The sequence below is a fragment of the Onychostruthus taczanowskii genome, unplaced genomic scaffold, assembly GCF_017590055.1.
Source record: "Onychostruthus taczanowskii isolate IOZ18803 unplaced genomic scaffold, ASM1759005v1 scaffold18, whole genome shotgun sequence".
Taxonomy (NCBI): Eukaryota; Metazoa; Chordata; class Aves; order Passeriformes; family Passeridae; genus Onychostruthus; species Onychostruthus taczanowskii.
Window position 1 is genome coordinate 14,106,126 of NW_024499017.1, and position 21,478 is coordinate 14,127,603.

General features: G+C 51.6%; 2 protein-coding genes across 4 annotated transcripts; one reads left to right on the top strand and one right to left on the bottom strand.

Moving 5' to 3' along the window:
• The first annotated feature begins 1 nt into the window (after position 1).
• Positions 2-12,266, top strand: ZNF821 (zinc finger protein 821). 3 transcript variants are annotated; one of them, XM_041400757.1, is made up of 9 exons: positions 2-143; positions 325-474; positions 1,501-1,592; positions 8,109-8,219; positions 8,316-8,441; positions 8,874-9,016; positions 9,520-9,624; positions 10,485-10,651; positions 11,348-12,266. In XM_041400757.1, exons 3-9 carry the CDS (start codon positions 1,553-1,555, stop codon positions 12,000-12,002), a joined length of 1,347 nt encoding a protein of 448 aa, XP_041256691.1. In that variant the 5' UTR covers positions 2-143; positions 325-474; positions 1,501-1,552; the 3' UTR covers positions 12,003-12,266. The 3 variants fall into 3 exon arrangements, with proteins under 3 accessions (XP_041256691.1, XP_041256692.1, XP_041256693.1); XM_041400758.1 differs by lacking the exon at positions 8,109-8,219; XM_041400759.1 differs by lacking the exons at positions 2-143; positions 325-474; positions 1,501-1,592; positions 8,109-8,219 and having other exon boundaries at positions 8,344-8,471.
• Positions 12,267-14,073: 1,807 nt separating this feature from the next.
• ATXN1L (ataxin 1 like) lies at positions 14,074-20,999 on the bottom strand. Its single transcript, XM_041400602.1, has 2 exons — positions 20,920-20,999; positions 14,074-20,676 (listed from the first exon to the last, which is right to left on the bottom strand). Exon 2 carries the CDS (start codon positions 20,564-20,566, stop codon positions 18,500-18,502), a length of 2,067 nt encoding a protein of 688 aa, XP_041256536.1. The 5' UTR covers positions 20,567-20,676; positions 20,920-20,999; the 3' UTR covers positions 14,074-18,499.
• Between the last annotated feature and the right edge of the window lie 479 nt (positions 21,000-21,478).

Sequence of the window (21,478 nt, forward strand, 5' to 3'; positions counted from 1 at the left end):
CCGGCAACGCGGCGTTCCGCCGGGTGCTGTGCCCTGGCCGCGGGGTCCTCGGCTCTCTGAGGGCCGCACGGCGCTGGCGCCGCTGTGAAGGAGAGTCGGACCGAAGTCCAGCAAGGGCCTGAGCCCGGTGCCGCAGCCGCCGGGTAAGGGGGCCTAGAGCGCGTTCCGAGCGGGCCCGCTGATCCCGCGCGGCGCTCGGTGGCCCGTGAGGGGAGGCGGCCCCGAGCCCCCAGGGCGGGGCGGTTCTCCTCAGCAGGTGCGCGAGCTCATAACGCGCGCGGTGGGTGTAAGTTAACGCTAAACCCGTGCATTTTGGCCTTGCAGGGTACGCGAGCTTCTGCTGAGCCGGGGCGGTACGAGAGCTCGGCGAGCTGCCGGCGGGGGCGGCCGGGGCAGGCGAGCCCCGTCGCAGGCACGGATGAGCTCCCTCGGGCGGTCGGGAGTGGCGCGCTGGGCTGGATCCATGGCAGACAGGTGAGGCGCTTCAGGTAGCGAAAAGCCGGCAGCTGAGGCCTGCGGACGGGCCGTGCCCTCCGGTGCCCGCGCTCGCGTCGCGCAGCCCGGCGGTGCCCTCCGCCATCTTGCCCGTCCGTCTGTCCGCTGCCCTTTGTCTGTCTGCGGCTCCCGGCGCCTGCGGCGGCACCGGGGAGCCGGGCCGGGCGGCGGGTGCCGCCCGCGAGGGGTGGAACGGGCCCCGCGGCGCGGCCTCCGCTGCCAGAGCCGGCCTGTCTGTCAGGGCTGCCGGTCGGACGTGGGGCCTGGGCAGGGTTCCCGCGTCCGTCCTGCTGCCAGAGGAGCCGCATCCTTTGTCTGTGTGTCCGGCCGCTTGCGGGCCAGGTCCTTCCTGCCGTCTCCCGTGTGCTGGGACTGCCGGCTGGATTCCGCTGTCTGGGGAGGTTGCCGAGATCTTCGTGTCCATCTATCTGAGAAGGCTGATGGTATCCCTGCGTCTGTCTGGCAGTGCGAGGCTGGCAGGATCCTTTTGTCTGTCTGTCTGAGAAAGCTGATGGGATGTCCATGTCTCTCTGTCAGCGAGAAGCTGATGAAATCCGTGTGTTTGTCCCTCTAAGGAGGCTGACAGGATCTCTGTGTCCATGTGTCTTGTGGGAAATGGGTTCAGCTCCTCCTTTTGTCTGTCTCTCTGAGAGGACTGTTGGAAATGCCACCTTCCTCTGTCAGTTCAACGACAAGGATGATTATTAGGTTGCAGGAATAGGCAGGAGAGAAAAGGGCGTTTGGACTGAGGTTGCAGTAATTTTTGAAGAGGACACTCATTTTTTGAGGGGATCAGGATCTTTACCTGAGAACTGGGTAGGACTGCCTATGCACAACGATTTGTGACATGCTTGTGGATTGTGTTGGATGCTGGCCTGGAATCCGGCTGGGCAGAATGAGCCCCATAGGCAGAAGGGTGGGGAATGACCCTGGGACAGCCAGCAGAGCTTGTCCAGGGACTTGGAGGGTTTCAGTGAAGTGTGTGACAGACTCTTCTCTTCTCAGATGAGCCCTCTGCAGAGGGGAGGAACACTCTGTGCTCCCAGGTCAGGGAAACATGTCCCGTCGGAAACAGACCACTCCTAACAAAGTTCACTGTGAGTATGAGGTTATGCAGCATTGTGGGACCCTTGCTCTGGCTGGGTTGTGGAGAGAGGTGGGGAGGAGTGGAATGATGGGAGTGATGGAAAGGGACAGCTTTTGGGGAATGGTGGTTACTCATCTTTTGTCTTAGGGTGTAAAAGAAGAGAAACTGAGCTCTGTGTGTGAGGGAAGCTGGCTATGTCCTGGCATAGCAGGACAGGGAGAGGCTTGAACAAACAGCTAATGCTGTGAACACAGGTGTGTATATGCAGGGCCTGTAGCTGGGTTTTGCATTCACACTGTCAAAAGTACAAGTTAGAACACTATAAAATGTGGCTTGGGGCTCTGGCCTCTCTTGCATAGCAAAGGAAGTTCTAGGCAAGGTGGTTGGAGCATGCTGGCTAAAAGCCAGCAAGTCCTGGGTTTTGATCTTCATCCTACCACAGACTCAGCTGACTGGCCTTGGGCATGTTACTTAAGCTCACTGTACCTCTACAGTTTCTACCAGATGATGAAATAAGGCCATTTGCTCTTTCCTGTCAAGGAATGGGTGGTGGCCAAGTAATTTACAGGACAAATAACTGCTGTCTGCCAGATCATTCTTGAACTGAGGTGGTAAGATGGATCTGTGTTTCTCCATCATTGCCAAGGCCTTAGCATTTGTTTGACAGTGAAAGGGCTGAAGATGCTGTGCATCAGCACTTCTTGTGGGCAGGCTACAGCCAGGCACCAGTGGAGCTGGGAGACAGATGGAGGCTTGGCTGCAGAGGGGAAACCGCACATGTATAGCTTTTGTTTGGCAGCAGAGGGAATTTGAGGGGCCTGAAATTATGCCCTTGTTCATACTCAGGTTTGTGGCTGGAAACATGCTTGGAATTTGGGCTGGAATTAGGAAAACAAGTTTCCATTTCTGTAGCTCTGTGACAGCAAGGCTGCTGAGAGGGCCCTGTGTTTTTTTGGCTGCAGTAGCTGTCAGGAGTGCAAGACAGAGCTGAGTGCTGCAGCCCTAACTCTGCCTCATTGCTGGTGCTGCTGGCTTGCATGTCTGTGTGTATGTGTGCTGCCTCTGTGCACAGGTATGCAACAGGCATCTGTGCATGCTGCTCTCTGTGCAAGGGGAAACACTGGGCTGGAGCTGACACCTTGCACACTCGGTGTGTGCCCTGGGAAGAGCTGTCTCTGTCTGGGACTCGCAGCCCCACTGGCTGGGCAGCTTGGCAGAGCCAACTGAGCTGTCCTTGTTGGCCAGAGCGGGGTTCCCAGGGAGTGTGGCTTGTGGCACCTGCATTGCCTTGTGCTCTCCGATTCCTGCTTCTGGTTGCTGGCTTCCACTGTGGGCAGAGTGTAGGTGTAATTTGTCTGATAGTACATGAATGACTTTGGAGTTGTTGTTAGAGAAATTTGATATGTCCAGTATTTTGTCCTGTGATGGCAGTAACATGCCTTGTGTCCAGACACTTCTGCTTCTTAGAGTGCCCAGGTATTACTGCTGTTATTGAGCACAGTTTATGTCATGTATGCACTTAAGCTGTCTTCCCTGGGCCGGAGTCGAGATCTCTTGAGTATGGAAAGCAAGCACTACAGCAGCTCTAATGGTGCAGATAGAGTTTCCATGGTATTTAGCTGAGTACTTTTCTGCACTTCACTGCATAAGGGCTGTGTTCTTCAGAAGCTTGTACTATCATATACAAAACTCTACATATCACAAAATTCAGTGGTGCACTGTTTTCACAGTGAACATTGTTTTTTTATCTGCAATACAAATGATTGTATCTCCAGTCCTGGTTTTGGAGGAAGCTGTCTGACAAACATGCTGCCAGAGGACAGGAGGTTATAGCATCAGGTATGCCACGGAGTGGAGTTCTGGGACCTGTTCATCTCCTTTACATGCAGTATGTTGCTACAGAGCAACTATTCAGCAGGAGCCATCAAGAGCAGCAAGTAGGACCACAAGAAAATAAGGGGACCGAGAGATACCAGAAACTTGTCAATGGTGATGTCTTCACCTTGGGATGGAAATCTTGTCTGTCTTATGATGAACACCACGAAATCGTTGGGACTTCTCTGTCTACCTAGCCTGCTGTGTGTCTGGAGGGCCCAGAAATGCCGTGCAGTGCCCTGACGAGGATAATCGGAGAAAACGCCGGCTCCAAGAACGGGGTGAGCCAGCAGAATGAGGAGTCAGGCTGAGACATAGCAGACACGTTACTGGGACTTCTTCACAGGGTCTGCAGTGGTTGGGAGGAGAGGAATGAAAGGGACAGCAGGTATGCAGCTTTTTACGCAGTTGCCTGCAGCTGGGGTCTGATTTGGCAGGCTACGGGGCTGGGGGACTGCCTCTTGGATTTGCATAAATACGACTGTGCATATATGACTGGACAGATTTGATGGGAGGATGGTGCCTACTTCTTCCTTGCATGGCCACTCCATCTTCTCTTCCTTCTTGGACTCACTAGGGCGAGTGACAGCTGCCGATTTCCTCTCCTTGGCTTGCTTGGTGTCTCCTCTTTCCAGGATTACTTTCCAGGCTTGGCATGGCCCTCATTTCACCTTGCTCTCACAACAACATGGTTTTCTGTCCTCGCTTAGGACAGAATCACTTTGCTTGGCAAGCAGAGCAAACCAGCTAGGAGATTGTATGATTACAAATCAAAACAGTTTTAAATAGAAGTTGATATGTAAGGAAATTCAAAATAATACTGAAGCAATGATAAAAATTGTGGTAAAATTTATCACAAAAGTCTTTCTGTGCATGATGACCAGTCCCACAATTTTAATTGTAGTCATTTCCCCTGCAGCACATAAATGGCTCTTAAGAATATAATTTTATTTTGACATGTGGTGCATGAAAAACATACCTGACAAAGTGCTAACAAACAGAGCAGTAATAGTGGAATATGCTTGTTGAAAAATAAAATGCAGTTAAATTGTTTGTGGGGAGATACCTTAATTGAATCAATTTGGTCTTTAATTTCTCCCAGAGTATGCAATATAAAAGTATAAAAACTCTATGCAGTTCATCTGTTCTTGCATTCATCTGTTACTGCACTGTCACCCCACCAGTCACGGACCACTTGCTGCCTTCGCGCTTGCCAAAATTTATTCCAGGTATTAGCATGCACTTCTCTCTCCCTGCTGTCCACAAGCTGCTTTGCTTTCTATTGCTTGTGTCCTCTGCAGCTGATGCTTATTTTAGAACTCTGGATAAGAGCTTTTGTTAGTCAGATTAATTCCTGCTTCCGAGCTCTATTTATAATGGCTCCAGTATCCCATTAATCCTCTATTTCCTTCCCTCTCTCTCTAACACACACATGTTCTGTGCTCTTTAGTGTTCCTTGGATTCTCTTGTCTATAATAGTCTCATTTTGAAGGGAAAGTATCTTGCAAGAAATAGCACCCAGCATTCACAACCGAGCAGAAATGTTCCTTGCATCAAATCCCTTGGTTCTGAAGGGCTCCGTGGACTGCCATTGTTAACCGTTTCAATTGTGTTGTTTTTCATTTCAGTAACCACTACAGCAGTGTGGACAACCCAGAATAGCCATGGGGCAGGTGGAATAGATCCACAGTGGTGGAAAGACTTGCAAATTTCAGGTCCAGGAACACAGAGAAGACCTACATGAACAGGGACTTTTAATTTATGTACAAGGAGGGAATAAACTGACTCATCTCTGAGAGACCATTCTGTTTAGAAAGGAAGGCAGGAGAATGATGTAGTCCCTTTGGATTTTGTTTTGTGGATTTTGGGGTGGGAGTTATTTGTTTCTGTGTTTATTTTCCAGAACACCTGAGAGTTATCCTGCATTCATACAGTTCAAGAAGGGAAGGGCTCAGGGCTGATACCCTAGCAGTCATGCCTGCCCATGTTACACAGTACCACAGGGCTGTCCCCTACCTCCACTGCTGACTTGGCATCCCTCTCATACCCAGCAGTATGGAGAGGAGAATGGAATACAAAGCAGAGGCATTTATGTCATCTCTCTTGTCCTACATCTCTAGCTGTTTGTAAACAACTACAGTGACTTGTTTTGGTGTTGTGGTCAGCCTGCAGCCCTGTTTGTATTTAATAAAGAAACTTCTGGAGAAGAGTCTGTGAATTCACTGTTGAGCATAACATCCTTTGCTTACGGCAGTGAGCCTAAAGCGGGTGCCTGTCCAAGTCCTCTTCCAAGTGAATGGAAGCGTACCCAAAGTGGGGTGGAGGTGGGGGTGTGTCTGTTTATGAGCATGTGTGTGCAAAACATCAAAAGTATAACCCTGGACCTATCCAACATTAAAGCTGTAAAGCTTCATCAAAGGAGGACTTAGTCTGTCAGTAGATGAACAGGACATTCTTTCCTAAATTCTTTTGTACACTATTACTGTAATACATTAAAAATTTTGTACAAGTGGAAGACAGTATTTTTCCGTGTTTGCCTTTCCCAGTCCCGTGATGTTTTTAGATAGAGGCTGGGGAGGATGCACAGGACATGGCCTGCTAACAGCACGGGTGTGGTTAACAGCTTGCATTGCTGGCTGTAAGCGGGTTGTTCTCTGCACTGTGCTGAGTCAATGCTCACTGGGTACTGGAGGTGTTGCACAGAGGCTGGAGGCACACACAATTGCTCAGTTACTGTGACTGATGACAGTGTTCCTTCTGTCACCTCAGATAAAGATTCCAGCTCTTAAATCCTGCATGGTTTGCATAACTGAGCAGGAACCTGCCCTGCCTTTGGACTCCAGGCTGCTGCTCAGTGGGAGTGTAATCTGTCTGAAAGGGAATAGGGGGAAGAAAACAAATGAGCGGCCTCAGGCATTTGGGAATTCTGTTTTGGAACTCTGTCAAAGGTAGCAGCACATCTCCCATCACAGTTTTACATCTGTCCTGTGTTCTGCATTTCCTCAGTTCACTATGCTTTCTCTTTCTCTTGCAATGCTTTTTTGATCTATGGACTTTTATCCTGGTGGTTTGTGGGTTTCTGCTTCTTGGAGAGGCACTGGAATTCTGTGGTGTCTGCTGCTTGTACAGTCTGTGTCTCAGTCCCACCAATGTGAGGCTGTGGTCCCGATACAAAAACAGCACTCCAGGTCATGAAAACCATTCAGTGCTGGAATGGCTTCTGAAAGGGTGTCACAGCAGTCATGATGGTCCCTGCTGCTTTCAGTGACAAATAGATTTGGTGCTCCTCAGCACCTCTCCTCATGCACATGGATTGTGCTCTCAAATCTTCTCTACAGCACTCTTTCTCACATTTCTGAAAGAAAATGGTAAAAGCCTTCAAATGCTTTTGGAAACCTACATGGGGACATTGGGAACAAAAACTCTTCTCCCACAGTCTCAGTGAAACTTCTGAAGGTCTTTGAAATCTTCCATAAATCACAGCTTTTTAAAGCCCTGCCAAAATTGCAAGGTGAGCTCCAAGGAAGGCAGTGTGAGTGGGAACATGGAGCAGCACTGGTTGGAACAGTTCAGCACGTGGGAATGTACCTGTCCTTGTATCAGGACTGGTGCTTTCTCTCAGGAGTTCAGTTTCCTGGTTATACTGGTGCCCGCTGTGGCCCTGTACTAAAAGGTAACTTGGTCTTTTGAAAGCTATGTTTTGATTTTATGTGAAAAATGCACTGCATTTTCCTTGGCATTTTCACATTTGTGCTTTGAGTGGTTCTTGAGCACTTACAAATCAGTTGATAAATCAACTCAAAAGCCAGCCTGCTGGGAACTTCAGCACCTTTCCCAAGCGTCCCAGCTCATCCACTGGAAAAGGTAAATGACTACATGTGGAACAATGTAATTTGTTTGTTTTAATACGAAAATTAATGGTTGCCTTTTATTGTTATTCTCTGGAACCAAAACTTCTTTGAGCAGGGATTGCTGTAAAAAGTTTTCATTCAGAGCACAAATAAATACTTTCTTTCAAGGTGTTTGCCATGTCCTGTTGAGCTGAGGTACTTGTGATCACTGTTTTCAACTAAACAAATAGGTTTGTCCTAAGCATGCATCTCAGCTCCCTGGGGTCATTCCCTTAGGTTTCTGTTTTGAGCATATGAAGTGCCAGTGAGATTTATTTTAGCAAGAGCCATTCCTGGGCAAGGCAGGGTAGTTTTCTACTCATCATATACACAGGAGAACACCAGCTCCAAGCATAGACACCTTCTGTAAAGGCAGCTTGTCCTCATCCCTCCTGGGACAGAAGAAAGTGACAGAGCATGCCAAGGACAACCCCTAATTTGCATATCACTGTGGTGGGCAGGTGAGGTACTGGGCACTTAGGGAGGTGCTATTTTTGTGCAAAATGCCTGCTGTAGCTAGGAATAAGAGTTAATAATTTAGAAGAGCTATACAGTACTCTCCCTGATCTGGGATACTGTCACAGTCCCCAGGGGCTTCCCTGAGCTGTGCTGTAGGATATTGGTGGATAGCTTGGCAGCAGCAAGAGTCACCTGGCTATTTATGGCAGATACATGGGGTCACAGGTGTTTTGTGGCTGGAGTGTATGCGGAGGGCAGCCCAGTGCTGCACATTGCCACTAGTGAGACTCTTCTACATCCAGGCACTGGACTCACATCAGCAGGTGCCAGAGGCTGGTGTGGCAGGGTAGGCAAGCAGAGAAGTGAACTAAGTGCTTTCCAAGAGGTGACTCCAGAGGTTCTGCACAGTGCAGGTGAGCAGCCCCACGCCTGTTGTATTTTTGGTAAGCCTTGATGGTGGGAAGCAGTGGAACAGCACCAGTCTGACTCTTTGTCTTTGTGGCTGCTAGGGGAGCAAGTCTTTGCAGGGCTGGAGGAGCAAGCCCGCCAAGCCATGATGAAAAATAACTTTCCTGGACCTCTTGGGGACCAAAGGCCAACAATTCGTCCGCTGCAAGACCCTGACTCCAGCAGCAGTGAGTTCTGCCCCTTCCAGTAACACCAAGGTAGTAGACTGGGGAGACTGGAAAGGGGTGAGGCTGAGGGCTGTGCAGTGTGTGCGAGTCCTCTGAGGACTGTCTTACCCAGCTCCTCCTCTGGGTTACCCCTTGGCTGCAGTGCAGGACTTTGTCCTAAGGACCAGACTAGCACAGCACAGACTGGGCAATGCCATGGGACCCTGTGCCATTTCACCAGAGCAGGGTGGGAACAGCAGCAGCTCTGGCTGAAGATCTGGCTGAAGAGCAAGGCAGTGTAAGACCCCAGGGACTCAAGTGCCCTAGACTGAGTTCAGATGCAACCCGTAGTTGGAGAGGGTGGGCAGAGGCTGTAATGCTGCTCAGCACAGTTAAGGCCTGTGAGTGCCATCAGTGTCCTGACACTTGGTAAAACTGTTCTGCTTATTTCAGGTGGCAGCGAAGATGAGGAAACCACTCAGGATGAAGTTTCTTCCCATACATCTGAGGAAGATGGCTCAATGGTGAAAGTGAAGAAGGAATTAGAAAACACAGAACGTCCTGTGGCTGGAACCCCATTGATAAGAGAAAATGAGGCAAGTGTGTACTGGTTCTGCACTCACCACAGCCTCCAGGGAGAGAAAGGGTACTGGGAACTCTCTAAACACTTTCTCTCCCCATCATGTTTCTTTATCTTTCTCTCCCTCCCACCTCCTCCAAACAATGTCTCCTGGCAGGAGGAAAGGGTATGAAGAGCTTTTTGGCTGCCTGGAACAGGAGATAGCAGGCACAAACTGGCCAAGATGCTTGCAGAGTGCATCCCCTTCCCTTGGTTCTGGTGCATTCTCCAATTGGCTTCCCCTTGCCACAGAAAAGGCCCTGCCTTCTAGAATCACTGTGCTGGCAAGAACCTGGGTGCAAGTGAGGCTTCTGCCCCCTCTCCTTGAGATGCAGGGGTTTTGCTCAGAGGCAACATGAAGGTTTCTTTCAGATGTCAAGCAGCCAAGCCAGCCCTGGCAGGACTGGGAGGAGGCAAGGAAGGTCAGTGTGCCTGGGGGGGTCTCTGTGCCTTACACGGAGTGGCTGTTCCTGCCCCTAGGTGCCTGAGAATGTGAATGCTGAGCCCATACTGGGACTGTCACAATGCCCCCTCTGCCAGCTCGAGTGTGGAAGCAGAGACCAACTCATCGCTCATGTCTACCAGGTAGGGATAGTTCCAACTGTGGGGCATCTCTGGCCTGAAGCCTCAAATCCAGAAACAACTCAAAGCACAGGGTAACTTTGTTCTGGTCTTTGCAACCACAGAACTGAGTTTCTGCCTAGGATGTGACTGAAGTTTACAGCTGTAAACTGTGTCCAGAGGGTGTCTGGGGGAAAAGAATTAGCAAGGCCCTGGTCTACAGATCTGGAAAACATAATGCCAAGGCAGTCTCTGCAAGAATTTCAGGCTAAAACCAGGCAGTTTCTTCAAACTAAACATGGAAGCAATTTTTTATTATTCAGTGAGATAAGAAACCTTCCTCCTGGTCACTTATGTTATACTTCATTACAGTTCCTGTAATTATCCTTGAGAATAGCTGTTCTTCCTCAAAATGATTCCAGTTTTGCAAGAAATCTGTGATGAAATCTTAGGTTTTGTTGTCAGTGCTTTCTTCATGGCACATCAAAGTCTGTAGCAGAAGGAATGAAATAGAACTTACCTGTACCAGTTGTCTCCATGTAAATGCTTCTTTATCAGCATCCAGCCTTGCTTTAATTGAGTCATGCTTTGTCCTGCACCAGCAATTCCTCAAATGTGTTCCTGAAAACAAGGTCTTACAGTCCAAGTGTTTTGGCCCTAAGTTTTTCTCCTGCACTGGAGCTGAGCTTTAAAGGCGTTTTCTCCTTGTTTTACCTGTGACACAATGAATTACTTGTCTTGAGCTTGGTCTAGAAGCTGGCAGACAGAGGTTTAGTGGTAAAGTGTTCCCATTCCAAGAGACTGAACAGAATGGTTTGAGCATGCCTTGGACTGGGCAGGGAGCTGGGCAATATGTAACTACCACCTGAGTGGTTGTTTTGCAGCACACTGGAGCGGTGGTGAGTGCCAAGAGCTACCTGTGTCCTGTGTGTGGCAGAGCCCTCAGCTCCCCAGGATCCCTTGGCAGACATCTCCTGATCCACTCAGAGGACCAGCTGTCCAACTGTGCAGTTTGTGGAGCACGCTTCACCAGCCACGCCACCTTCAACAGGTCAGGGTCACCCTGGCCAATGAGTGGGCTAGGGCAGCACATTACAGATTAGGTGGGTTGCCTTGAATGACTCAGAAGTTGTGGCTCTGGACCCACTGAGGCCTGTAGGACAGTGCTAAACACCCCCCGTGAGTGAGATTCTCTTGATCCCTTCCTGTGTGCAGGTCTGCATCCCCTGCCTAGACATCTGCAGGCTGTGCTGGTAAAAGGGTCTTTCTTAGCACTGTGCAGAGCTAGAGAAGGTGCTGTGGGCTCCAGTCACTGGAGAACAATCCACCCCTCCCTTGTCCAGCAATCCATTGGAGTAAGGCTGCACTATCCAGATGTGTTCATCATGTCCAGAGCAGGACTACAGGCAGAGACCAGAATGTTCTTCCTTTGTGTCCTGCCTAGTGGGAGATTATCCACTGACCAGTGGTATGGGGCTAAAAAGAGAAATTCAGAGATGATGGGGAGGAGCAGCTTGCTGGTTTATTCCCACTCTTGCACTCTTCCAACCCAGATACTGCTCTGGGCTAATCCACTTCCTTGCCCTGGATTGGAGTGTGCTTTATTTTAGATACTCAGACATATCTGTGGGCACATGATTTAGCAGAGGGCTCTGCCATGGGCTGTAGCGGGAGCATTGTTCACGGCAGCCCATGGGGACTGTGCCCACAGCACCAAGCCTCTGACTCCGTTCCTCCTGCTTTGCAGTGAGAAGCTGCCAGAGGTGCTCAGTGCGGATCGGCTGCCGGCACCGCAGAGCCAGGGCCCCTCCAGCGCCGAGGGTAAGGATGTTGCCTTCTGCACCCCTGTGTACCCCGCGGGCATCCTCCTGGTGTGCAACAACTGCGCTGCGTACCGCAAGCTGCTTGAGGCGCAGACCCCCGGCATGCGCAAGTGGGCCCTGCGGCGCCAGAACGAGCCCCTGGAAGTGCGGTTGCAGCGCCTGGAGCGGGAGCGCACGGCCAAGAAGAGCCGGCGGGACAATGAGACACCTGAGGAGCGCGAAGTGAGGCGCATGCGGGATCGGGAAGCCAAGCGGCTGCAGCGCATGCAGGAGACAGATGAGCAGCGGGCACGGCGGCTGCAGAGGGACCGGGAAGCCATGCGCCTGAAACGCGCCAACGAGACCCCCGAGAAGCGGCAAGCCCGGCTCATCCGCGAGCGCGAGGCCAAGAGGCTCAAGCGGCGCCTGGAGAAAATGGATATGATGCTCCGGGCACAGTTTGGCCAGGACCCCTCTGCCATGGCTGCTTTGGCAGCTGAGATGAACTTCTTTCAGCTGCCAGTGAGCAATGTGGAGCTGGAGAGCCAGCTGCTGGGCAAGATGACCTTTGAGGAGCAGAGCAACAGTGCGTTGCACTAAACCACAGCCAAGAAGTGTGCTGCCTTTGCTGCACCTGCCACGTGTGCACTAGCAGGCTTTGGCGCTCAGGAGGCTGCTGTGGGTCCCTGCTTGACCCTCCCTGACAGGTGGTTCTGGTTTTCCTCTGAACCCAAGAGGAGAACTGAGCTGAGAGATGCCTGCCAAAGCAGCTCTGGTGGGAGCAGATTCTGAGGATACAGTCTGCTCTGGGGGCCAAGTCACAGCCTGTGACAGAACGAAAATAAATTAATGTATTAATTAACATTAATGTTCACATGTATTTGTCCCCTTCTTTACCTTTTGTGCTTTGTCCTGGTTTTGGACCCTTGCCCCATAAATGGGTCTAAGGCAACTGCAGTTCTGCTGTAGGTGAAATCCACCTCAATAAAAAAGGATCTTGTTTACTGCAGCATGAATTACAGAGCTGAAGACAGATAGTCCACAAAGTCCGCCAGGAGTAAATCCTTTGCAGTTTGTGCCCGTAAAAAGGAAACAAAGGAGGATGTCCTTCTGGAAAATGCCTGTGCACACCCTTTTTTTAAACATCGTTATTACCTATTTAGTTGCAGTGGCATCCATGGAAAAACTAAGGAACCTGTGGTCCTGATTTAAGATACTCCATAAAAACAGTGAAAGAAATGCTGGCCAAGGTAAACAAATAGCAAGTTTGCTGCTTTACTCACAAGTTATTTTCACTTAAACAGCATTTCAGGTTTGCAAGTGAAAGAGTTGATTGAATGGTAAATAATAGAGTAGGTCAGTTTCTAGGACTTTATGGGTTTGCTTTTCCCTTTATTCAGCACTGGTGCGGCCACATCTGGAGACTTGTGTCCAGTGCTGGAGTCCCCAGTGCAAGAGCAACACAGACGTACTGGAGGCAAAATGTCATCGTAGCCTGTGCCTACAGGAAAAGGTTCCTGTTCTAATAGAAATCACTATTAAAACTATACAACTATGGAAATGGTATCTAGGCATCTTTAAACTGCAAAAGGCAAAGCAGTGGAACAGAAGGATTCATGGCAGAGCAAAGAACTGGTACACTCTCTGTTATTTGGCTTCTTTAAGAATGAGCACCTGAAAATGCAAGGTGTTAGCTCCGTGGTTTTGAGACATCAGCCCACCAAAAGCCAGTGTGCTACCCTTCTGTGTTTTGTAGCCTGAAAACCCCTATTGCCTCCACAGCATTTCCAGTTAAGGTCTAGAGTCATACAGTGGATCAAACCCCTTGGGAAGTACTGTCTTCTCTCTGATGGCTGTTTCTCTGTAAGTCAGAAATGGTGACCACATGACCACTTGAGATCAGAAGAGTAAAGTTAAAACAAGAAGCAAAACCTTTTGATCAGACTACTTAAAACCCTAATTTCCTCCTCATTTTTCAGTTTGAAAAACATTTGATTGCAGTCCCTTAAAGCCCTAGTTAAAACAGTTACCTTCAAAATGCATAATGTTGCATTTTTCTGGCAATAATGAGCTACTCTCACAGTCAGCCCTGGGGATGCTGCTAGGAAACAGCATTGAACCTCTTCGGTGCAAGTTTTCTCCTCCTGCCACTGCAACATCTAGTTCCCTCCCTGTAAGCTGTTTTAACATGATGTTCATTTGTCATGTAGAACTGACACCCAGGAGCCATCCCTGCTTCTCTCTCTTAAGGCGCTGTAAAGGAGCTGTTCAGTTCCATGTTCCTTTGTTCATCTCCTCCTTTGTTCTCTGATCTCTCACTTTTATCCTTACTTGTGTTCATTTTCATACTCAAACCCCCAGTTTGCTTCTGGCAGGATCTGCTTTTGCTCTGCCTCATGTTTTGCTTGCCCAGCAGAGATGTACCTTTACTCTGCAACCTGCAGCTGGAACTTTCCCTGTAGCATCACTGACACCTTATCTTTATTCCAAGGGGTTCAGGAGAGACCACATAACACAAAAGTATCTGAAAACACAGAGTTATGACTTATAATCCATCTGTCACCCTGTATCTTGCCCTTTACACGAGTCTCCAGAGCACTGTAAATCCAGAGAAGCCACATGCTAATGACCACTGACACTGTAGACAAGCAAAAAGTCTCAAACACCAAAGGAAAAGCTATTGGTTTATATATAGATATAGATATATGTATATAGATATATACTGTGTTTACAGAGTCAACAAGTTAAATGCAATATTCATAAAAGCATTAACAATAAAAATACAATCTGTTTGTAGGCAAGTACAGACTTAAAATGGTAAAACAGGAAAAAGGATCTCACCAAAGTACAAATATACAGTACAAATTGATTTATTTAAAACAGTTACAAAAAAAGCACAACAAAATAGAGATTATCCTTAGAATTATTAATGCTTTGTTAAAGATCAGGTAGGAGGAAAGGGGCAGGGACAAAGTTGGAGGGGAGCACCTGACTAGTTCTAAGGCTTTAGATACACTGCATCGGTTACATGTTAATACAGCCATATACTGGGGGTTATAGTGAGGGGTCAGCACTTATCTACAAACATCTCTCTGCCTCAGGGCAGCCCAGCCAGCTCCCCCATGTCCCTCTCTCTCTGAGCACACCCTCCCTGGCGCTAAGGTGCCATGAAAGCCGAAAACAACTCGAGTGTGCCAGGGGCGTGTTGGCAGGGTGGGCGGCAGCAGCCCAGGACCCGTGGGGCAATTCTGTCCTTGACAGACAGTGAAGGGCCTGGACCATCAGCATTTTCAACTGTATGTGGAACACCCTGGGCCAAACTGTACGGGATGTGTATTTGTAGCTGTCTTAGCAGCTTCTGACAAGTGTCAGGCTCTAGCACAGCTTGAAAGACAGGGAGCAGTTGTGAGTGACGCTGGGGAAGGCACGTGTGCTGCTGCGGGCAGGAACTAGCATTTGGGCTACTCCAGCTGCTGTAGATTCTTTTACAATATTTTCTGAGTAACAAGGGTTGTTAGTTCTCTATGGGACAAAGTGACTTGAAGTGTGGGGTGGGGACAGGGACACAATGTGAAAAGTGCAATATAAAAAGCTGCTCAGCAGCTGGAAGGGGAAGGCAGAGGGGCCTCTGCAGCTTCCTTCCCTTCCAGACAGAGCTTCCTCTGCATAGTCTGGTAGTGATGAGCGCTCATTGCTGTGAATGCACAGCCCAGAGACAGGCTTGGCTCTGCTGTGCAGCTAACCCAAGGCATGTTCCATGGGATGGGACAGATGGCTACAGACACCCATTATTGCATCCCTCGGACTCCTGCTACAGAGTGTGAGCTGGATTAGATGAGGGCCTCCTCCAGGCAGGACAGATCACAGCTCTCCTACCCTAGACAACAGCAGCAGGAACATGGTGTATTTCTCTGAGAAGTCTGTCACATCTCTGCCAGCAGAAAAGCCCAGGTAACCATCCCACTCTGCAATGTCTTCCTGGCTTTATCTCCTCCTTTCCCTGTAAACCCGAGAAATAAAAGCCTCCTCCACAGGCTCATTCACTCTGCCTTTCTGACTGCAGCAGAGCCTGTCTCACACTCCCTGTCCCACACACTCCCTTGTCCCAGGAGAGCCTCAGTGCTCAGCACAACTACCACTGTGGTGCTAAGCCACACAGCCCTGTGCAGTAAGGACAGGTTCCTGTGATACCAGTACTGCTGAGCTAGGCTGGAGAGTTGCCAGTGGCCCCCTCCTGCCCACCCTTCGGGGCAAACAGCCAGACGCGCACAGATTCTTCATCTCAGTCCCCCATCATGAGCTGTGCTTCAAACCACTGCTTCCAGGGAAAAGCTGGCAGCTGAAACACACAACAGCAGGACTGACAGGAGTCTGGATAAAAGCACCAAGGTCCAGTTCAGCATGGCCCGTTCCACAGAGCTCAGGACCGCACCCAACAGAGGTGCAGCAAGCCAAAGTCCAGGTCAGCAGCCAGGTAAACAGCAGGGCAAGCACCTTCACAGCCCTTCACCTGCCTACAATACAAAGCTATTTAAATCACGCAGCACCTTGCCTCATTTGTCAGTACTGCCATTCAGACCGCAGTGTGGCCGAGATCGAGGAGTTACAGTAACACACACGGTGTTAAGGCAAGCTCCCAAACCCTCACTCCAATTCAGACTTCAGGGTTCAGAGACGCTCCAGGGGCTCTGCACCATCAGTTGCCCAGACATTGCCTCTACGGTGTAACCAGCCCTCCTACAATCACATGCCACCTGCATGCCAGATCCCTTTCTCAAGTGCCTGTTGCAGCCCTGAATCCCTCTGCATGCACCGTGCACAGAACACGGACGAGAACCCGGGCTCCTCTGCCTCCTGCCTTTGGTGACAGACACCTCAGATATCCTGAGCATTAAGTACTAATTACCAGCATTAATGGAGAGTTTTATGTAGGAGAGTCCAGTCAGCAGGAGCTGTGACACCTCCAGGTGACAAAGGGGCCCAGGTGGACACTTCACTGACAAATGGGCTTGTGAAAACAGCTTCTGTTCCCACAGCTGCTGCACCTGAGGAGGCAGAATCCTCACACAACAGTGTCACTGTGACTTCACACATCCCAAATGCAGCTGATGAAACCAGAAGTAGTGTGTCATTTGGGAGCAGCTACATGTGATACAGGCAGCATCCTCATTCTGGAGAACCCTGTGAGGCACAAACACTGAGGGCATGTTTAGCTCATATCTCACCTAAGCCCTGTCCTGGTGCAGGCTTTTTAAAGGCAACAGAAATGGCTAGCAATGTGCTAGGAAAACAAGACTGAGGCTGGGATGGAAGGGACATTCTGGAGACTAACTTGCCTAATACACAGGCAGAGCATGCATCCATTTCACAGTCAGCAGAAGCCAACCAGTTACAGGACACACTCCTGGGGAGTGCAGAACAGCCCTGAGACAGCACCACTGCAAGGAGAGGTGCTGACACACACCATTCTGTGACAGAGAGGAGTGGCACCCCAAGAGTCAGGCACACTTGACAAATTTCAGGCAGATGAGAGCAGGGCGACAGAAACAGCATGCTGAACATCAGGACTCTGCACACTAAGAAAGGCCCCCTCCAGAGCCTGGTCCTAGCACAGAGATGGGCACCTGAACACAAGGAATACCCTATCTAGGTTAAGTCAGTGAAGACTGTTTTGTCACCAGAACAGTGACTATTCTTTATCCTAGCTGAGCAATGGTGTCATAACACACCATCAGAGAGGGCAGATTAGTGTAACTACAGGAGACTTCACTCAGTAGTGTTACCACCACAATCAGCTGTTCATACACAATTGTATTAAATCTCACCATGAAAAAGAATACTCTTGATTTGACCATATTGTTCTACAGAGGAACTCTGAATTGAAGCGTCAGAAAAACTAACACAAAACTACTCCAAAATGCCCTGTAATACTATGATATTTTTAGAGTCCGTACATTAATAATAGAATTGTACTTAGCACAAACTTTGTACCTAGCCTGCACGTGCACAAACACTTGTCTCTTGTCTAGAGCTTATTCAGGAAACTGCCTTCAGGGAAGAACTAGCCATCTGGAACATTTTTCCGACTTAATTACAAAATAGCATTGGTGTTCTCACAGAAGAAGAAGGTTTTCAACCTTCCCTAGAGAACGCTGAATGTATTTTGCTCCAGATTAAAAAAAAAACCACCAAACCAATAAAATATCCAAAACCAAAATTCAACCAAACAAAAAAATCTAAGCCCACTCATCCCTAGGCTAAGCCTCTGCAAAAGCTGTAAGCCCAGGAGGGTTTTGGGTTTTTTTTTGAAAGTTATTAACATGGGAAGAAAGGTTTGATTTGGTGGCAAAACAACTAAGTAGACTTTATAGCAGGAAACAACGTCTCCCATCCCAAATTGTGTCCCATCTCAAGTGCTCAAGCTTCCTATTCACCTGCACCCAAGCCCATCCTTTTGGTCCTTCCTCTTGAATTTCTGTGATTCATTCAAATCTGTACATTCTTTGCAAGAAGAAAGAGCAGTTGGATTCAGTGGAAGAGACATTAATCAGAACCACCAGAGAAGCACCTCCATCCTGCCCATGAGAGCTCCATCGGTGAACGGTCCTTTTAAAGTGCATGTGTGAAGAAAGGGGATACTGGGAGCAGAGCCCCCAAACTCCAGTGGGGACCCATCTCTCCCCATCATGAGAAAGGAGAAATAAAATCTTCAGCAATTTTATCTGCTACCTTAAGCCAAGTCTGTCCTCCTCATCTCCCTATCTGCCCCGAATGCTCGGCCCCTGCCCCGCAGGGAGTCAGTTATCCCAGGAGGTGGAAGAAAGCCCCAGCCTCCAGCAGCCTCTGGAATGCTCTCATCACACACTCATGACCACGTCCCTGCTCCCCACCCCAGCTAGCCCATCGCTGCTCCCTGAGGCACTGGAGGCCTCCTGACTCCCCAAGAGGAACTGGTCAGCCGTGGAACTGGAACGGAGCCATTCCTGCAAGGCAGAGAGCAGCCTTTGTTGGTGAGCCTGTGACAGAGTCTGTGCAATTCCTCCACCTGATGGTGAGGCTCACCTGCTGTGGCTGCCCTAGCTCACACCTCTAAAGGATCATTTCCCTGCATTTGAACGCCCTTCAATAGACAGCTTGACCTCCTGGGGAATGAAAGAGGGACGGAGCAGAGAGGGCCGAGGCTCCTCTGCCTGCATGCTGTATCTTTGGAAGCCTGGGGCCAAACTGTACAGACTGCCAGCCTCAGGCTGAGAGGATTCTGCACGGGAGCTCTGGGCCGTGCTGGTTCTATCTGTGTGGCTCTTCCTTTCAGCAGCTCTGTCAGATGGCTCTCTGGGCCCCTGAGCTGTTCGTTCCAATCTCTCCCTGGCAGATACCAGCTGATCCGTGAGAGGGGAGTTGGCCTGAGAAGCAGAGTTGCCATTCATGCTCTGTAAACTGATTGATATGCAGACATCCCCCACTTGCAGCCTGTGACAGGGCAAAGCAAAGAGCTGAGCAGTCCTCCCGGGGCTACAGGAGGACCAGCCCTGGCCATACACAAAGAAGGGATGCTCCGGGGGCACATCAATGCTCACTTTACTTTGCTGCTCCCCAACCACAAAATGCAGTGTGACAAGCCCAGGCCACTGGCTTTCCTGAATATCCACCACAGTGCTGGAGTCGATCTTCAGGCCTCCACTCACCTCTGCACTGCGAACAAAGTCTTGAGTCTGCAGGTCCTCCACCCGCTTCAGCTCTCCCGTCGCCAGCTGGATGATGGCTCCTTTCATGAAGTGAGAGGGCAGTTGTGAGGAGCTGGGTGGCTGCAGCTGGGCCAGCTCCTTTTCATGCACGTTTCCTTGAGCCTGGGCATCTGGGCTCTCCCTCAGCAGGGCTTCTGAAGTGGAAGACCTGACAGGCTCAGATCCAACGGGAACAAGCACTGGCTTGCCATTGGCTATCACCATTCCTTTGGCTAACTGTCTCTGTCTAACAGTCTCTTCAGGGGACATTCCACATGGGCTCCGGGACTGGCTGTTCCCAGCTGCAGCCCTGTCTGTGGTGTTCCTCAGCATGTCTCCCTGCCCATCAGGGGTATTATGGCAAAGGTTCAAAGGGCTTGGGTCATCTTTCCTCTGGGCAGCCAGAACATGATAATCCTGAGATGCCAACATCCCCACCACTCTCTGAACCTCCAGATCAGCATCTGGGGTGCTCCTGTGAGTAGGCACAGAGATCTCTCTTCCCAGCATCTGGTAACCTGGAAGGAACTGTCCATCAGCCACACATCCTGCTGCAGCCCCTGGGGGCAGAGAGTCCTCAGCTGCACTGCTGGCAGAGTCCACAGCCTCGCTGGGCCTCCTGGCCACACTCTGCTCCAGGGGCCTCTGCCCACCATTGGCCGCAGCCACCTCTGAGCTCAGCTGACTGTCTTGCTGAGGAGACTCTGGGCTCCCACCTGCTACAGGTGCCTCATAGGCTGAATAGCCTGGTGGGAAGCGGGACATCTGATAATAAACAGGAATTCTCCCCGGTGCCATGTCCACTGGTTGGGGCACAGTGTGGTGCTGCATCTGCCCAGGAGAGGCTGCAGAGGTGGATTTGTTGAAGCTGTGGGTGGGAGAGGTAGTCTGGGGGGAAGGAGCAGCTTCTTCCGTGAAGAGGGAGGCGTATGGCACGAAGTGGGGGACGTGGGGGGTAGTGAGGTTGGTGGAAGGAGACAGGAGAGGACTAGGCATGAAGGCAGGAGGGACGGCATAGGGCACTGTGTAGTGGGAACCGATGAGCTGCAGGGAAGCCGAAGGGATCTGTGCATAGTGGATGGAGGGGAAGGGCACGGCCGGGTGCTGGATGATGGGCGAGGTCACGTTGAAGGCGGGGGGCAGGGGGCTCACGTTCACCACGGGGTGCAGGCCCGTGGGGGAGAAGGTGGCAGGCGGTGCTTGCACTTTGTAGAGCATCCCGTACTGGTCCACCGTCAGCCCCGCCGCCGCCTCGGGGGCCTCGCCAGGACCGTAGCGCGGCGTGGCGGGAGCCGGCCGAGCCGTGCGGGCCCACTCGGGGCCCTCGCCCGAGCCCTGGGCTCCCCCCGCCCGTCCCGCCTCGGTGCCAGTGTTGGCGGCGGCAAGTTCCCGCTTCTTGGGCGGGAGACACTCCTGGCTGCGCTCGTGGCCCGCTCTCATGGCGCCCCGCGGTGTCCCGGCAGCCCCGGCCGCGACGCTCGTTCATGGGGGCACCCACTGGGGCTGCCACGCGCGGGCTCCGGGATCCGCGCCGCCGGCCGCCGCCTCACCTGCGCCAGGAACAGAGGGAGCCGTGAGTCCTAGCCTCGGGAACGGGGGGCGGCCCAAGCCCCGGCTCCGGCAACGGGCGCGGCGACGGCCCCCGGCCCGGGGTCGGAACGCGGGGACGGAAGACGCCCGAGCCCGGTCGCCGCCCCCAACCCCGGCCCCAAAACCCCGGCCGCGCTGCCGCGCCCCCCGCCCCGCCGTGTCCCGCGGGCCCGCCCGGTGCTCGCCCGGTGCCCGCGGCTCACCCGCCATGGCCCGGACCGGCCCCGCGGGCCCGCCCGGCGCCCGGACCGGCTCCTCCCCACCCGTGGCGCACGGCGATGACGCGTCGCATGTCGATGACGCGCACACCGGCCGCCGGAACTGCTCCGGGGTCGTGACTCCGCCGCACCCGGATGGCGTCACGGGGCACCCACGGCGCCGTTGCCGTGGCAACCAGCTGCGTCCGCTCGGGGCTCGGAGCGGCCCGGCCTGCGGGACGTGCCGGGGCCCGGCCGCCCGGCGCGAGTCACCTGGCGGCGGCACCGCGCGGCTTTTGTTGGCCCCGCGCCCCGGACGGACTCTCTCGGAGGCTGGCCGGCAGCGCGGGCCTAGAGGCAGCGTGGCCCGGCTCCCCTGCGGGAACCTTCGGTCTGAACGTGTCCGTGCCCTGTCTCGCACTCCCGCAGTGTCCTGCCGGCTCAGTGCTGCTGACCGGGCTCCTCGTCATTCTGTGATCGTTAATGTGACATAAGGTCCTGGAAGCGGGAACAGAATAGCTGCCTGGGGCGGGGGTGGCTCTGTACCCTCTTCCAGAGACGCCTC

Coding starts and splice junctions, on each gene's coding strand:
- ZNF821 (XM_041400757.1), top strand. CDS start 1,553: ATGTCCCGTCGGAAACAGACCACTCCTAACAAAGTTCACT. Junction 8,442..8,873: donor AGACCCTGACTCCAGCAGCA/GTGAGTTCTGCC, acceptor TGCTTATTTCAG/GTGGCAGCGAAGATGAGGAA. Junction 9,625..10,484: donor TCATCGCTCATGTCTACCAG/GTAGGGATAGTT, acceptor GTTGTTTTGCAG/CACACTGGAGCGGTGGTGAG.
- ATXN1L (XM_041400602.1), bottom strand. CDS start 20,566: ATGAGAGCGGGCCACGAGCGCAGCCAGGAGTGTCTCCCGCCCAAGAAG.